Source organism: Aulostomus chinensis, chromosome 18 (genome assembly GCF_037954235.1).
Source record: "Aulostomus chinensis isolate RoL2024-O1b breed Wild chromosome 18, RoL_Achi_v1.0, whole genome shotgun sequence".
NCBI classification, from domain to species: domain Eukaryota; kingdom Metazoa; phylum Chordata; class Actinopteri; order Syngnathiformes; family Aulostomidae; genus Aulostomus; species Aulostomus chinensis.
The window spans coordinates 7,868,583-7,886,876 of NC_141337.1; the positions used below are offsets into that span (position 1 = coordinate 7,868,583).

General features: G+C 41.7%; 1 protein-coding gene across 1 annotated transcript; it reads left to right on the top strand.

Moving 5' to 3' along the window:
• Positions 1-328: 328 nt before the first annotated feature.
• kcnh4a (potassium voltage-gated channel, subfamily H (eag-related), member 4a) lies at positions 329-17,333 on the top strand. The gene is made up of 16 exons (XM_086184127.1): positions 329-705; positions 5,983-6,216; positions 6,460-6,591; positions 6,742-6,875; positions 7,836-8,082; positions 8,801-8,958; positions 9,082-9,289; positions 9,999-10,193; positions 10,279-10,478; positions 12,466-12,715; positions 12,788-13,002; positions 13,202-13,231; positions 14,323-14,690; positions 14,820-14,902; positions 15,898-15,974; positions 16,244-17,333. The coding sequence occupies exons 1-16, from the start codon at positions 630-632 to the stop codon at positions 17,219-17,221; spliced, it is 3,585 nt and encodes a 1,194-aa protein (XP_086040253.1). The 5' UTR covers positions 329-629; the 3' UTR covers positions 17,222-17,333.
• The last annotated feature ends 961 nt before the right edge of the window (positions 17,334-18,294 follow it).

Below are 18,294 nucleotides of genomic sequence, written 5' to 3' on the forward strand. Positions count from 1 at the left end.
TTTATTAGTTTTACCAAACATTAGGAGAGGACATATAGGAGCAAGATTCTCCTATGTATCCTCTACCCTTAGCGAAACGGTGCAGAGGATGAGAAAGCTGAGTGACAACAAAGTGTTTTCTAATAACTTCTCGAGGGAGTGAAAAGTAGAAGGACAGAGCTTCTGATAAATAGAAAGAGAGAAGAGGCTGGATAGAATGCTGATAAACTCTGGTGTGCAGGAAAGGTGGGGGGAGGATGGTTCAGGCTTTTGTATGAGAAGCAGAGGGAGGGAGAGAAAGAGGCAGGGTCCTCCGAGATGAGAGAGACCACAGTGAGTGGAGTTACAGTAGAGTGGAGAGAGGCTGCTCAGGCTCCTCTGTCATACTGGAGCAGAAGGATACACTGCTGGACCTGAAATCTCCTGACTTAGTTCTAAGGCTAGACTATTTTATTTGAAAAAAAAAAAAAACAACAACACCTCTTGTATATGTGATTTGGCAGTTTTGCTCTCGACACAACAGAATAGAACTTGGAAGAAGCGTTATAAGCTAGCCAGAGGAAAGATAACGTGCTTCTCTTTCAGGTTCTTCTCCTTCTCCTCCTCCTCCTCCTCCTCCTCAGAGAGTCTACAACCTCCTCAAGAACAAAATGCCTGTGATGAAAGGCCTCCTCGCTCCACAAAACACATTCCTGGACACCATTGCAAACCACTTCGATGGCACTCGTAAGTCTGCTTTCACACTTTTCCTAAACCTGATAATATGCTCTGAAGCCTCAATGGCACACCTGTGTGGGCGCCGCAGGCTTGTGTTGGTGCAGGTTAAATTATACACCACATCGTGGACATTCTATCTGCTGTTTTCTCTCATTCAGAAGCTTCAAAGTTTCCTCCAGGGATGCTAATTATCAAACCAGAAATTGCATTGTGCCAAACCTTTTTTTCTTCTTCTTCTTTTTTTTTTTTGAGGCTTCATTTACTTTGTGAGTGGCACTTGAAAACACAACTTTAGACAAATGCATCCAACAGTAGCGAGCTCCAATTAAAAGTTATGAACTTGAAGTGGAGACAGCGCAGCCCGAGGATGATATATAGGAGCTAAATAGCCACTTGCTGAGATGTGCTGTAGTAAAATGATGCTGCCTGCTCCACTCTGAGGATTCAAGACATTTATAAACTAACATAATCTTGAAGGAGATCAGTAAAACAGCACTCGTTCATCTTTACTTGTGAATATTGCAGGTTTTCAACTTAATTCAAGCTGTTAATATCACAACGACCTCATAAACATTCATGGCAGGAGAAAGAATATTTCAGGATGTAAATATTTTCCTGCCAGTGGTATTTGTTCGTTGTGAAGAGGAGAGGTGCAACGAAATGGGAGTTTCATTCAAATGAGGCAGCTGAGGGAGGACTGTTTAGTCGAAATTGAGCAATTAGATGCTCCTGAGAAAAGATAAACTGGATCTGTTCCATCACAATGTGGTCAGTTTAATTATTATGTGATTTCCACTGGCAGGTATTGAGAACTAAAAATGCCAGGAATAGGTATGTAATACATAATAGCTGCAATTATGTAAGCAAATTTGGAAATAAACATGCACTGAACAAGAACCACAAATACTAATCGTGTATATGTTTGTGGTTTATTTTCATATTCATTTGGTTTGACATTGAGTTCCTTTGGAATTTATTCTTTCCTGCTGTCGGCTGCAGACAACTTGTGCTCCGATTTTCTAGACTATTTCACTTCCACTTTGTGCGCCTGCACCTGAATATGAATGACCATCCGCCCACACGGACTTTGCCCATATCAGCTTCGCTTTTCTTTGCTTGCATGCTTCTGCAGTTATTATATTAATTCAAGATTTGACTTTGACCCTTAACATTCTTTTGTTGGTGTATATTCTGTCTCAAACAGTTAATCAGATACATAGACAGTTCCTCCTTGAACATGATGGAAGGTGTGACACCGTCTTACAATTTTTTTTTTATAAATGCAGCGTGGTGACGCTTTTGCTCGCACACAGCCATGTTGATCTCATGTATATAGCGTGTACAGCAGACATCTCAATACTCCACAACAGAACCTCACCAGATATGCAAATGGCGGGACTCACCAAATATCTGAGCGGGGGGTGAGGGGGGACGTCTTCAAAGTAAAGCGGTGAATTCAGTGAATTCAGGCATCGCCTTGATTCTGTCTCCTTTGTATTGAATATTCTTTTTGTGTTTGTGTGTGTGTGTGTGAGGATGAAGGAGACACAACTGAACATCTATTTACAACTCATATCTCTGTGCAAAAGACGTCATTCAAATATCCTCAGAATGGGGATTAAAGTTGGTATCTACATGACCCTGAGCAGGCGGATTAATTGAGATGAATTATTCAGAAGCGAGGCAACAGCCACTCAAATCTCTCCACAGGTCTTTCTCAGTCGTCCCCTTTGAAAGCAGAAAAATGATTAATAGAATCAACAGCCGTCTCACAGTGTGAGTGAGAGGCAAAATTAATTGGTTAGTTTGGAGCAAAATGATGCAATTTAATCTGATATTGTGACTTGGTGTGACACAGATCTAGATATAGATTGCTCCACTGTACCAGTGATTTAACGCACAGCGGCAGGCATAGAACGCTGCAGCTTATTGCTCTCCAGCCCTATTATCAGTTGCCGGGGCCACTGCTGGAATTGCAACCTTCTCCCCCCGACGAGTGCTGTCATTGATTGAATTCATCGTGTTTGAGTGCCATCATTTTGACTGCATGGGTGAAATACATTCGGGGAGTGGTCAGTGGTACTGAGATATAAGAACTGGATTATGAAATAATAATTCATGTACAAATCTGAAGTCCCTGCAGATACTGAGGAGAAACCACAACGGCCGCACAGTCAAGGATAGACATAAATCTGCTGTGCCAAGGAGAGAGAAAAGGAGGGAGAAAAACATGTATTCTGTAACTTGTTCCCACATTTTGATTAATTTGTGGCCACAAGGTACAAATTGTTACCACGATTTGATTCAGTTTTCTCCAAGAGGTAAAACTTGTTCCAACACTTCATTAATTTGTGGCCACTAGTTATAGATTGTTCCCACTATTTGTTTGATTTGTGGTCACAAGATACAATTTGTTCCCTTGCTTTGATTAATCTGAGGCCATGAGATGTAACTTGTCAAACTTTTCTGAAATCATGACCATAAGACACACTTTTTTCTTTTTTCCTACAAACAACTGTGTTAATATATAGCAGCAACATATAACTTGTTCCAGCAATTTGATTAATCAGCGGGTCACAAGACACAATTTGTTCCCTTGTTGTGATTTGGTTTTCAGGAGATGTTACTGGTTCCCTCAATTTGACTGATTTGTGGTCACAGAACATAACTTGTTCCTGTGTTATAAGATGTGACTGATGAAATCACAGCCACGAGATTGAACTTGTTCATAGAGTTTTATTCTTGTGTAGCCACAAATTCACTTGTTACCAAGTTTGATTATATTTGTGGTTACAAGATAAAGATTGTGATCACAATTAATTTGTAACCAAGAGATATAACTTGTTGTCATAATTTGATCATTTATGTGCCATGAGAAATCATTTGTTCCCTTGCTGTGCAGATGGAACTTGTTCCTACAGTCATCAAGGCGTGGTAAAAACTCATATATCGCAGCCAAAAAATGCTGACTGATTTAATCCATATTGATGAATGTGTGTAATTTAAAATACTCGAGGAACTGCAGATGTACCAGGGGATTATTTCATCATGATTGAATCCTCACTCATTCACGCTGTAAGCTTTTAAGCAGCCATCTAAATCCCTTAAATGAACTGAGGATGTACTGCAGATCCTTTATTAGCAACATCTTTGTTTCACAGGGCACATTGTCTTGGTAACCCCATAAATGCAAATCGCAGCATTACCATATGTTTTTTTTTTTTTTTTTTTTGGACACAAATTGCTATGGCAACATGAGCACAGAGATTCTTAATTTAGTTTCTTGTGAGACTAACGGCAGATGTGTCAGATGGAAAATAATCACATATCTTCTTCCTCTGGAACCTGTTAACCCCCCCCCCCCCCCTGCTGCCACCTTGGTTTATAAAAGCTTCAGGTGAATCTTTAGACGCCCGCGTCTGAATAAACTCCTCTCTACAAGCCCGTGTTTACTCAGACAGAAGACAAAGCTTTACGGTCATTCAAACTGCCGGCAGCGCAGGTGTGCAGCATTCAGTGCATTCATCATCTTTAGAGTGTTTTTCAGCCACACAAACAAATGACATTTTATCTGCCTTCAAGTAAAAAAAAAAAAAAAAAAAAAAGGAACATAATGAATAAATGAAAGATGACACCGCTCAGTGGACTTCTGATCAAATACTGACGGATTCATTTTTAGGAGAGCAGGCAGGATTTATTCAGCTCACGATGGCTCTTGTCAGTTCTTGTGAATCATAATGTGGATTGTATGTAAAGGAATAAAAGCTTGTCTGCAGGGATTTGTACACACGACACAGGAAAGCTTATACAATTAATCAGTATTTATACTGATAGCTGACAGATAGATATATATATACATCTACATATATGGATATATGTTGAGCTGCAGATTTTTACAAGCATTATTGATGTCTTCTGGTGCACATGGAAGCCACCCTCATCCTGATGTAACTATTTATAATCATATGCTACTATTGCTGCTAAAAAAAAATCATCTACATGCTTCGGGTCATGTGACTGTGTTCACCACCTACACATCCTGCCCCGGTGTGACCCTTCCGTTGGTCCAGTGCCAGCAATTAAAAATCTCATTTTAAAACAAGCCGTTCAATCTCTAATACTGTTTGAAGTAGTTTTTAAGAGATTTTCTTTGCCAGTCTTTCTCCAGCATGACATCTCCCTCTCACAAACAGTCTTCAGAGGGAGCATGCATGAGATAATGACTAATGTAACCTTTGATGCTGTGCTAGATTCTGGCTCATTAAAGGATTCATTTTCCAAATTTGGCTTCTTAAATCGTGAAGAATTTTGTATTTTTGGAATCTTCAGTTTCATTTCCACTTCTTACCTTTGTGTTTCCTGCTTGTCTGCCCTGCTTCCATGGGTTAGCCAGTACTGGGGTAATAATAGAGTCATGAAAAATATTCTGATTTAAAAAAAAAAAAAAAAAAAAGAAGATCAGACCAGATTTAGGATCGTAACATACTGATTTTTATTTATTATTCTTATTTTTATGGTCAGAGTTTATCAAGGAGTAGAAAGGTTGAATCTCCAGCAAATTGATATAAGTCCCTTCAAGCCCCCCAAAAAGTCATGTGTAAATGGACTCAATTGATATAGCACTTTTCTACCTTAGCAGCACTCAAAGCGCTTTACAGTGTCATCTCATTCACCCACTCACACACACACACACACACACACACACACACACACACACACACACACACACTAATGGTAAATGCCATGCCATGCAAGGTGCCAAACTACTCATCAGGAGCAATTATGGGTCCAGTATCTTGCTCAAGGACACTTCGACCTGGTCACCGGGGTCGAGGATCGAACCAGCGACCCCTTCGATTGCTAGACTGCCACTCTACCCCTGAGCCATGCTGCCCACGCGTGCGTGCGTGCGTGCGTGTGGGTGTGTGTTTAAAATCATGACCTGCATGCTAATTAAGGACCTGAGTCTCACAGCGGCACTGGTCCCCCATGGAGCTGGACCCCTGCATATATATCCTGAGAGCTTATACACACCACCAGCATACTTCAAAGCCTTCTTTGATGCACACTAGACTATTTTTGGGACTCTGAGTTGGTAAACAGAGAGAGAAATGACAGTGGGTGCACCAACAAATGATTGAAAACTTGATTAAAGTTTATATCAGAAACCAAGCTTGGTGGCCATATTACACTCCAAGCTGCATGTCTATGTTTACAGCTAAAAATTCACCTGTCAAGGTCACACTGTAGCTTCACCACAGGTCTTTTTATTTATTTCACTTGCAGACAGTAACTTCCTTCTGGGAAATGCTCAGGGTCGCTATGGTTACCCCATCGTGTACTGCTCTGACGGGTTTTGCGAGCTGACCGGCTTTGCTCGGACTGAGGTGATGCAGAAAACTTGTACCTGCAGCTTCCTCCACGGGGCTGAGACCAGTGAGAGCGTGATCCAGCAGGTGGACAAAGCTCTGGAGGGCCAGCAGGAATACCAGGGAGAAGTCTGCTTCTACAAGAAGAACGGTGAGGATACAACACACATCCTCGATGTTTGATGTATTACAACCTTATCAAAACCACCGAAAAGTCTATAAAGAGAATTGTTTGTGCAATTCTGGGAACATCTCACACTATGGAGAGCGAAGAGAAGGGAAAAAAAGGCAGATATTCTTATTCCAGCGTTCAAATAAATCCAAACATCATTTTGGGGTCTGTAGTGATGATGCTGTATACGCACAATATAATAACTTCTTTTAATTTCCTCAGGATATCAGTTTTGGTGCCTCCTGGATATTGTGCCAATTAAAAATGAGAAAGGAGAGGTGGTGCTGTTCTTGTTATCCTTCAAAGACATCACCGAGTCATATGGGAAAAGCCACCAATGTGCCCAAGGAGACGGTGAGGCCGTACACTTCCCTGCTGAAATATTTAATGAAAAATAACTTTTAAAAGTCACACAAAAAGAATATGATACTTAATGGATGGACATCATTTACATCTACATTTATTCAGAGGGTGCTTTTTTTGGGGGGGGGGTGTTTGGAACAGGTGTGGCAGAAGCTTCTCGTCGGAGCAGGAAAAACAAACGTTCCCAGTTTTCTCAGGCTCGAGTCAGAGGGAGGACCATTCTGCACAACCTGACCAGCCTGTTCACCAAGAGGGGCAAAAAGAAACTGACCAATGTGAGCATGAACCCCCAGCCTTTCATTAAATCAACTATATACAATAACATTTTTTTTAAAAAGAAAGTAAATTACTGGTTTGAGGACAATGCTTTGACACAAAGGATCCAGAAATACACCTGTCCTCTCATGACCTTCTTTGAAGCAAACAGCGACCTTGCTTTGAGCACAAGCTGGTTATTTGTGTCTGTTCCATAACTGTTCCATAATTGAGATGACCATGAATTGTCAGGTTTACTGGCGATTCATGTTGCTTCTTTCAATGAAGAAAATGTACTTTTTTTAAGTTTTAAAACGAGATTTCAAGCGGTTTTGAACATTTCTTGATGTTCCTGACCCCCACAATGATTCTTCAAGGTCACAGACTCCCATTTGAAAGGATTTTGTTCAAAAGAGACCTTTTCTTTCACACTAACAGGCTGCATTCAAATGTCTGTCGTAAGCATTGGAGCACAGGTCAAGCATAACTGACATGAACTTTTGTAGCCTCACTTCAGTAAAGCTAATTGATTTCTTGACAAAACAAAAGTCACGATTAAAGCAGCGGTAAATCAGTGAAACACGACAGAAAATGACCTGAGACTGAGGCTTTTCTTTGAATGATGAGAAAATGACATTTCTGGGTATTGAATTTATTTATCTAAATGGCAGCTCAATGATGCCTATAGTGTTTTCTTCCCTTAAAATGCTTTTGAGAGGCTCAACATTGTTCAAAAGCATTTTTTTTTAAAAAGAGTAATCAATCTTGGTTGTTTTTTGTTGTTGTTGTTGTTGCTGAAACACCCTGCAGAATACCTGGTAGGATCCCTAGTTTGAGACGCCCCTCACCCAAATCATCTTTAAATAAGCCTGCTCTGTCCAACTCTTGTTTTATGGCAGGAGAAGAGTTCAGTCTCAAACCTGATATGCTTGAGAGAGTTAAATCCATCAATTCTTATCGTCTGGTCTTTTCTCTGTCAGAGTGTGTTCCAGAAACCGTCTCTGCCTGAGTACAAGGTGGCAGCAGTGAAGAAGTCTCGCTTCATCCTGCTACACTACAGCATCTCCAAGGCCTTGTGGGATTGGTTGATCCTGTTGGCGACCTTCTACGTCGCTGTCACGGTGCCCTACGACGTCTGCTTCGTCAGTCACAATGGAGGCGGGGACAACCACGTCAGTCGCAGCATGATAGGCAGTGACATCGCAGTGGAGATGCTCTTCATACTTGGTATGAATCGTTTCATCTTTCCCATCAAAACCAAAGATCTGTTGAGACATGTCACTTTGTAGCCTTCCAATTATAATAAAAAAATAGAAACTTTATTATAATTCCAAGGCAGCAGGAAGTCAAACTTTGAGCTTGTATCATGTTAAACTAGGACTTTGCTGCACACCAGATGGCCTTTTAGGTGAAGCATCTCGATCTGCACGAAGAGAAAACAACAAGACAAACTCTATTTCCCAGTGCAGCTCCAGTGGTTTCCCTGGCGATGGCGAACACATGACTACACCTCCTACCTTTTCTCGCCCACTCACGCCATCTCTGTTGCCCCAGGTTACGAATCATAATTAGATTTCTCTCACTTTGTCCCAGTTTTCCTCTAAAGGAAGTGTGATAGCACATCTGTCACAAGGCTCTGACTTCCTCTCCCTCAACAACTTTGTCTGGGGACAATGATGCTCATGCTCACAATTAGCTCGCCCTGCTGTTTGCTTTTGGAGAAAATGTGATAAAACCTCAGTGATTTCACCAGAGAGGCTGAAATGTACATATTTTGGAATTTGGAATTTAACAAACCAGGATATCGTAGATGGCTATGAACTATTTTATCATTTTGAAGTACAAATAAATCCAAACCTCTCATTAATACCCAAATGCACCATTTGCTCTTTTTGCATATCTTATTTCTCCTTTTTGATCTTTTGACTTGTTCATTTTTTTCCAGACATTATCCTGAACTTCCGTACCACCTATGTAAGTCAGTCAGGTCAGGTCGTGTATGACGCCCGATCCATCTACCTCCACTACTGCACAACATGGTTTTTTGTTGACCTGATTGCAGCTTTGCCCTTTGACCTCCTCTATGCCTTCAACATCACAGTGGTGAGATTATTACATATTTTAGAGTTTGTCTATATCCCTGCTGGAAGAAAAAGGGATTAAATACACAAATAAGGATTGTGATGTAGAAACTGATCCTATATCTGTGTTGTGACTTGTGTCCAGACCTCACTGGTGCACCTGCTGAAAACGGTCCGCCTGCTGCGTCTGCTGCGCCTCTTGCAGAAACTGGATCGCTACTCTCAGTACAGCGCTGTGGTCTTGACCCTGCTAATGTCTGTGTTTGCTCTGCTGGCTCACTGGATGGCTTGTGTGTGGTACGTCATTGGACGTAAGGAAATAGAGAGCAGTGACCCAGTGATCTGGGATATAGGTGAGCATTTTTGTTTTTGGAGGCTTCTGCATCACTGAATTTAGAGTACAATGATTACTCTGTGGATTTGCTCAATTGTTTTAGTCACTCTCCTGGCACCCCAGTGGGCCAGCACAACATATCCTGCTCAAATGCCTGAATGCATTAGCATCATTTCAACATCTAGCTTGTATTCTCCGTGCAGAGGATGTGTAGGTCACAGAGCAGTCCCATTATATCACCAGTAATGCATTATAATTGTACCCAGTGTGTCACCCATGATATCAAAAGCAAAATGGTCATCCACTGACACGGAGTCAAAACGAATGCAGATGTATTTTCAGTTGAAACAACATTTTGAGAAAGTCTAACTGCGGTATTGTGGTGTATTTTCGAGTAATACAGCATAGAGAGGCAGGAAATAATGTTAGGGGAATTTGATTAGAATGCTGGGTGTATGCAGAGTGTGTCAGACAGAATAAAAGCGAGGTCCTGATGGATGACGCTGATGAGAGAGCAGCGTCTGTCAGGAAGAGACAAAGCCCAATTTGTGCCCAGTATTGCTGAAGCGGTCATCTATCAAATGTTTCATCTATGATCTGAAGTTCTCACAGGTCATACTTTCCTCTACATGAGTTGATTGAAGCTAGTATATATTGTTGAATGAGTGAACAATATGACCCAGGATCTGAACCGCATGAGTCGTGATCATCTTCTGACCTTGTACCAGGCTGGCTCCAGGAGCTGGGGAAGCGCCTGGAGACCCCGTACGTCAACAGCACCATGGGTGGTCCTTCCACGCCCAGCGCCTACATCGCCTCTCTCTACTTCACACTCAGCAGCCTCACCAGTGTTGGGTTTGGCAACGTATGTGCCAACACCGATGCAGAGAAAATCTTCTCCATCTGCATTATGCTCATGGGCGGTGAGTTAACTGACAGTTGCAGAAAAATTCCCAGACTCATTGAAAGTTCTGAGATGATCATTATGTTCCCCTCTCTCACTTCTAGCACTGATGCACGCTGTGGTCTTTGGGAACGTAACAGCCATCATTCAGCGCATGTATTCACGACGCTCACTGTACCACACTCGAATGAAGGACATAAAAGACTTCATCCGTGTGCACCGGCTTCCTCAACAGCTAAAGCAGAGGATGTTGGAGTACTTCCAGGCAACCTGGTCGGTCAACAATGGCATCAATGCCAATGAGGTGGGTAAAGAATCACAACTTAGAAGTGATCTAATGTTTGATATAACTTGGGTTATCATTTGGCAGTTATGTATCGTATAATATTCTACTCTACCTCCTTTATCTCCAATCTGGAGAAAGCAGTTCAATCTTCTTCAACAGAGATTGACCCAACGCTTGCTGAGAGTCACCTACATTGAAATCATGTCCATAGATATCATGAACAGACAAACTTAAACCTCTTTTACATTGGATTAAAAAAACCTGCTAACATCTGGCGGGCCTGCTTATAATGCATGGTCAGGGCTCCAATGTCAACAATACAAACCTACCATGGAGGCACGGAAAGCTTGTGCCTTCTTCTGGTAACTTCTGCAACTTTTTGTCATCTGCACCTCAAATTCGGTTCATCTGTATTGAAGCATAAAATTGTTCTACCACGTAGACTTCCACTGACCGCAGCAAACGAGTAATCATGCTGTTTTGTACTAGTCTGTTTAATCTGTATTCAGATGCGTTTGTGACATCAAATATGGCACTCCAGAAGAGAACAGGCAAACAAATAATCAGAAAGAAAACTCTTCTACTCTCAGTAGGAAACGGGTCTGTCGGGTTTAGAAAACCTGTATGTTTGCAGATATTTGCAGTTGAAAAGGGTATTTTAGGTTGATCATCTACTGGGAAAATACAAAGTTTTATAGACATAGTAAGATGGTCACTTTACCCCATGAAAACTCCAACAGCACCTGCCACAAGACACCCAGGTGGACATCAGGCCTCTCAAAGTCCACAAAATACAAACAGACCGGCATGGCATAGCACCAGATGCAAATCTCCCACTTTGCCAGTCAAATCAACATTCCAACCGTGACCTAAGTGGGCTGAGGAAGCAGATACCACAGAAGTAGATTAAATGAGTTTTCTCCATCAGTTGTCTGGGGGCTTCAGACTTCCAGAGGGAGCTCAGAATTTAGCTTCCTATTCTCAAGTCAAAAGGGGGTTGCTATCTATTAATAATCTATACCCCAAATAAGTTACAGAGTTGGCATTCACCTGGGTGGGTTTGCTTCACAAAGAGAAAAATACATTTGCGTGGGTACCATTTTCTAGAGTCAGAAACCTGTCAACCTTTGAATATAGGTCACATGAAAATTCTCAGGAGCCGTATTCTATTTCCTTAAGTAGACGGCACTTTGTTACAAATAGAACATTTGCTAACAATGCCAGAACTGATCTAGGAGAGGTTCCCTGTAATTAGAAGAGTAGGAGAAGAAATAGAGAGAATACTCATTAACACCCCCATCACCACCATCTGTGGATAATTAATTCATAATTGAAGGTATTCGGGTTCCTGGGTGGGAACATGTTGGGTTTAACACCTCATGGCTGTTTTCACTGAGCAGCTTGGCTCATCGAGTCAAGACATAAACCTTCAAAGCCACATTTGACTTCTTTTTCCTACATAGTTTAAAGTGCAAAGCACATTTGGCTGTAAAATAAAGACAAAAAGTCAGTGATATACCACCACAAGTAATCTCCTTTAATTGAGGAGTGGTTTCATTCAGTAATAATAATTTTTAAAAAAACACCACCACATGTAGGTATGTCTGTATTTGTATGTTTTGGATTTGTAGACAGGCAGGGCAGGGGATCCATGCTCAATGCTGCTGAACCGCTGTTGTTTTGTTTGGATATTTGGATTTGGTGCAGTCACTGGCAGGGAGTGGATGACAAGCACCTGCCATGGTAGTTGGCTGTTGACTTCATGTTACCCGGATTGGCTTTCAGTTTTTATCAAAACGGTACTCATTTGAAACCCAACCAGGGATTCTTTCTAAATCTTTTTCTGCCCAGACAAAACCAGACCAGACTGGAAATACTTGTTTTCAGTAGGTCTGAACACATGACTTGTATAGCTGTAGGAGTTTGAGGGCTTCTTGGTTCATCAAGCTGTGTCACACCCACTGTCCTATCAAAGTACCAACTTTTTCCCCATCCTCTCTCTTAGCTGCTACACGACTTCCCAGATGAGCTGCGAGCTGACATCGCCATGCATCTGAACAAAGACATCCTGCAGCTGCCTGTGTTTGAGCGAGCCAGCAGAGGGTGTCTGCGCTCACTATCCCTGCACATTAAGACATCCTTCTGTGCACCGGGGGAATATCTTATTCGCCATGGAGATGCCCTCCAAGCCAATTACTTTGTCTGTTCAGGTTCCCTGGAGGTTCTGAAAGATGGCATGGTTCTGGCTATCCTGGGTTAGTGTGGACTCAGACTTTTCCTCTTGCTAATTTTTTCCCAAGCTGCCAAAATAACCCCTCTCTCGGCAGGTAAAGGGGACCTCATCGGGGCCGATCTCCCAGGACATGATCAAGTCATCAAGACCAACGCAGATGTTAAAGCACTAACCTACTGTGACTTGCAGTACATCAGTGTTAGAGCTTTGAGGGAAGTACTTGGGCTGTACCCAGAGTACAGCAGCCGGTTCAGCTCTGACATCCACCACAACCTCACCTACAACCTGAGAGAGGGCAGTGAAGTCGATGTAAGACACTGAAGGGAGAGACAAACATGTCAACATCATCAATATATATGTGTGTGTGTGTGTGTGTGTGTGTGTGTGTGTGTGTGTGTGTGTGTGTGTGTGTGTGTGTGTGTGTGTGTGTGTGTGTGTGTGTGTGTGTGTGTGTGTGTGTGTGTGTGTGTAAAATCCCCTCTTTATTTTGACTGCTCTGTCTCCCTAGGGAATCAAGTTTCCATGGTCTACCAGGCAGGTATGTGTGTGCCTCATTAAGGTAATTAAGGCAGCCTTGATCTGGTTGACACATTTGTAATTGTTTACCGTAAAATCTTGGTTGATATCATAAGGCTTTATTCAAAATAAGGATTTGCAAATGTGGAAAATGGCATCAAATTTGTGGATATGTTTCTGAGACAAAGATAAACATGACGCTCTAGCATGAAGGAGGAAGAGATGAGGGAAACAGCATACGCAGCTGAGACCAACAAGGTAGTTGAGGGATCTTTCCGTGAAAAAGTCAGCGAAGGATTCTGTCTTAGCCACAATAATCACCTACAATAGGTCCATTAAACCTGACCATCAACTGAATAATAGTACTAATACTAATACTAATACTAATACTAATAGTTTTACAATGGGCTGAGCTTCAATTTAGAACTCAAGTTTGGTTACACATTTATTGCATGATATGCCTGAGGTTAATTTCCAGCGGTTTATCTTGCTGGCTGACTCATGTGCTGATAATATCAGAAGTTCACTTCCTGATGCAACACACAGTTTGTGTTTGTTGTGTTTTTGTTTTTTTTGTTTGTTTCCAGTCTTTGGTATTAGACACCATAAATTATTCACTAGGAGAATGACAGCATGATTTCTTCAGATTCTTTGAAATCTGAAAGACAACCATGGATTGTGTGCACTAGAGGGAAAGATTTACTGATTGATTTATAGATTTAGGCTTGAAATATAAAGACAGAGAAGCTGTGCTTGACAGTAGGTGTGTTTTTTCAGATTCGTGAGAGACATTTTAAAAGAATACTTTGGAACTCTGGTTGAGTTTATTAGCAACAATTCTGAAGACAATCTAACTGAAGACAATTGTTTTGAACTAAGAAAAGTAACCAAATCCTATTCAATGACTCTTCAGTAGCTTTTCTAAGCTGTCCCAGAAGTTCATATATATTATATGAAAGATTTTCTTTTTTTAAAAAAACAAATACTTTTTTCAGCTATTGATTTTGTCCCCTCTGCAGCTCCATAGCTTCCTGACATCACCAGTGTGCTTTTCTCTGTTTACTTTCTCACATGAACAACAGAATGTTTTCCATTAACCTTTTTTTTCTGAAGGGTCACGTTTCTATGGACCATAAACTGCCTTACATTATTGAGGCAGATGATGCGGAACATGAAGAGGACATGACACAGTCCCAGCAGAGGAGAGTTCCACTGCTGCATGCGACGGGCAGCCCGGTTCATCAGCCCTGCCTCAGCAGCCTGTTAAGGGAGGAACTTCGCCACATCAATGCTCTGCGCCTGTGTCGCTCACCTGCTCCGGGAGGTCGAGGCACCAGTCCTTCTCGGCAGCCCTTCACCAAAGATGAATGCTTTTCTCCTCCAATGCCAAGTCTCTGCAATGACCCAGGCTCAACCCATCTGCCAGCCAAACTACTTATACCATCCTTGCCTTGCGTTAGTCCTCTCAACCTGAGCCCCAGGTATTATATACTGTATCTATACATACATAAAAATGAATATACTGTATATATACATATATACACACCACCTGAATCCCAAAATGACTTGAGTTTGCATCTGTACGTGACATGTATCTCTGTCTCTGCCAGGGTCGTGGATGGAATTGAAGACAACAGCCACACTTTTCATTTTAATGTAGAGCAAACATTGGAGGAAAAAAACAACATAACAGGTACGTTTTCCAGAAATTCTGAAAAGTCAGATATTGAACCGGAACAAAAAAAGTGTTGACTGATTACAAATACTGTTCAGAAGAAATGACAATGCAAAGGAAAATTCAAAATGTGCTCTTTTCTTTGCCTTATGTATTTATTTGTATCTTTTTATCATGTTGAATTCAGCTACTCGAAATAGTCTTCCCCTCCCTTGTCTGTCTTGACCTCATCCTAGTGCAAGATCTTACAAGTTTCTCTCAGTAGTACTGCTTATTATTTGTCTGAAGTAATCAATTTTTGACTGAACAGGGAAATACAAAAGAATTGGCTAATAGATGAGCGAATTAGAAGCCCTTTCATATGGCATCCAAAAGGTTTATTTGACCTCTCAGGTACTCTCAATTAGATGTTTTGAGGTCACAGAGATGTTTTTCTTCTTCTTCTTCTTTTTTTAATTATTACTGCATCACTTCTCTATGACTCCAGAATGGGGCTAATTAGCTGCGTATAGTGTACGTGGCTGGTTCTTTCTGCATTTTGGAGTCACAACAACATGACGCAGCAGTGAAAACTAATTGTGAGGTTGAATCCAATTTGACACATTTTGGGTGAAGTATCTCATTCTGCGGTGAAGTGTGTAATGTTATCGCAGCCAAATATTTCTTTCCTTTGCTGCCAAGACTAAACACCAAAATTCTCAAAATTCAATAGTGAAGCCATAATACACATTTGAAACACAATAGCAAAGAACATCGCACACCCACTCAATCACCACTTCGCTGTACTACCCTCTGGGTGTGGGCATCTACTGGTCCCTGAAGTGTAAGAAAGGCTTGTAAAAGATTAGTGCCTGCAGCCACTGCAGCCTGACTCACTGGAGTCTTGTTTGTTTTGTTTTATTCATTTATGTCTGATACTTTTATTGATGATGCGTGTAGCGCGCAATACTAATTTACCATCTAATGCGTGGTGTTGTGAGAAAGAATTTAACTCAGTCTGTATTCTTTCTCAGACCAGCTCCACGTCAGCACGAACCTGCTTCAGGAGACGGAGGAAGTGAGGCAGAATGTAAGCAAGCTGAACAAAGAGGTGTGTTCTATTAAGTATCAGTGAGTTTTTTTATTTATCTATTTTTGGTCACAAAATATATACTACCATATCTATACAATGTACTTGTGGGAATGTGCTCTAATACCTCCACCAAGGAGGTACCCAGCTACAAATCCTTTGTTCAGAAAATGATCTAAGAATATTGCATGCATTGTTCTTGTATTATTTTGTAGTGGGAGGGTTTTCAATTTGGAAAAAAAAAAAAAAACCTGTTCTTAAGTGAACTTTGTTTTTTTTTTCCCCCATAGGTAAACATCCTAAACCAAGAAGTGTCCAACTTGGGCAAAGAGCTCCATGTCATCATGCATTTCCTCCAGTCTCATATGCTCCATTATAAGTCTCCAGTGTCCACACATTCCTGTGCCAGTCCAAGTGTATCTGCTTCCAGTGACTGGCAACCCCACGTCCCTCTAAATATAGCCACTGGGCTGCACCTCAATCATGAAACAATTAGCCACCCTGCCAGGAATGTATGGGGCTGCAGTGAGATGCCCTCTCAGGGAAATCCCACCTTGCTGTGCTCCTCTAGCCCTATGTCATCCTGTTTGCATGTGTGCTGCACTGACAGAGAAGGGGCCACAGCTCACAGATTGCAGAGCCAGTTTGGCCCTTTCCAGACATCCAGGGCAACTTCAAACTCCCCCTACATGACCCAATTTCATCCCCTGGGTGGTCCATCTCTTCTGGGCCTCAGTTCAGCTTTCGGGAGCTTTCCAGTTATCTGCCAGGCACCACAAGTGGGCTACAATGCCTCTCTTCCCACAGTGACTAACTCTCACCCAATGTGTTCCCCAGTATATCCTGTTTACTCCCACCCTCCTGTGAGTGTTCAAACCAGCTCAGATCCTGCACATAATCAGACCAACTCCCCGACACCCATCCATTCCTCCGTCACCCCCACCAGCCAACCACAGTTCCACACTACTTTCAGCTCTCTCACACCTTCAGCAGTCCACACCTCAACATGCACAGGACACAGTCCGAGCCAACAGGGCTCCATGAACGGTTCCAGGCAAATTGATCCACTTGGATCAAGCCTTGTTCACCACACACAGGACTTTGCTTGTTCTCTGCTGGGGCAGGAAACTGACAGAGCCTATAGAGCAGCAGCATTTCATGAGAGGACAGACAGTCCAGAATCTCAGGGTACTGAGTGCAGTGCACCAACCATAGAAGTTCAACTACCTCTCTTGGACAGGCAGGACCCACAAGACCCACACTGGTGACTTGTATTAGGTAGCATCCCTATATGATAAAGATGATGTAGATCTTTAAAAGCTTCAAGTGTAAAGTTTATGTTAATTAAAAGTCCCATAACATAAACTGGAATGATCCCACTCCGACTAAATAAAATATCTCTTTAATGATTGTCAATGACATTATTTTATAAATTGGTAGAAGTGAGCATAAGGAGCCCTGGAGTGGATGTAAAGAGATCATTTTTGGTGGGTAGTGTCAGATAGAAGGGAAAAAACAAAACATTTTCAGGTTACAAGATAGGACTTGTCACCTCAGTTCAGTTATTTCAAGGCCACGGGGTATAATTTGATCAAAAATATAAAATGACTACATTGAGGGGATGACATATCTCATTGGCTATGGATGAATGAACTTGAGGGAACAAGATGAAAATCTTATAGCCTCAAATTGTGTATTTTTTTTCTCCCTTTGCACACAAAAAAAGCATTCTCTCCATCGCCACGCTCGGGCTCTATTTCCTACCTCTGTTAACTGCTTTAAGTGTGTTGAAAATATGCGTCGGTGTTGCATGACATCTGCCCGAAGGAGATTACCGAAGATATTTCACCACTGCTGTTGTGACCAAGCTACAAGTCTGCAGCACCACTCAGTGGTGATAAGTCACCACAGCAAAGCAGCGGCATTTATTCACATTCTATACAAAAGTGGTGGTGGTGGTGCACATACATCTGTACACCCTAAATGTATGGTGATCAAGAATGCTCGACTCAACACAGAAACTCATTTTCCCAGTGTTATATTGTTAATTATGACCACAAAAAAAAGATTCCCTCCCTTGTGCTAGGCCACTAACCTCCAATATTGTGTGTGATGCACAATATGAATTTAAGAGCACACTCTTTTTAAGAATGTAGTTGTCTATTTGTCTCTAACAAAGGAAAATGTCTGTGTAAGGGACACATGTTGCCATCTAGTTAAGTCCAGTCATTTATGTTAGTTATTTACACACTTAAAAAAGCACAAACAGAAGTAGCCAAATTAAACAATCTGACTGAAAAAGGCTCAGGCAGAAGCAAAGGCTTATTCGTACTATACATCT

Bases quoted from the DNA above. Each gene is read 5' to 3' on its own strand.
- kcnh4a (XM_086184127.1), top strand. From the start codon at position 630: ATGCCTGTGATGAAAGGCCTCCTCGCTCCACAAAACACATTCCTGGAC. The intron at 9,290-9,998 runs GTGAGCATTTTT...ACCTTGTACCAG, and splicing joins CCCAGTGATCTGGGATATAG to GCTGGCTCCAGGAGCTGGGG. The intron at 10,194-10,278 runs GTGAGTTAACTG...TCTCACTTCTAG, and splicing joins CTGCATTATGCTCATGGGCG to CACTGATGCACGCTGTGGTC.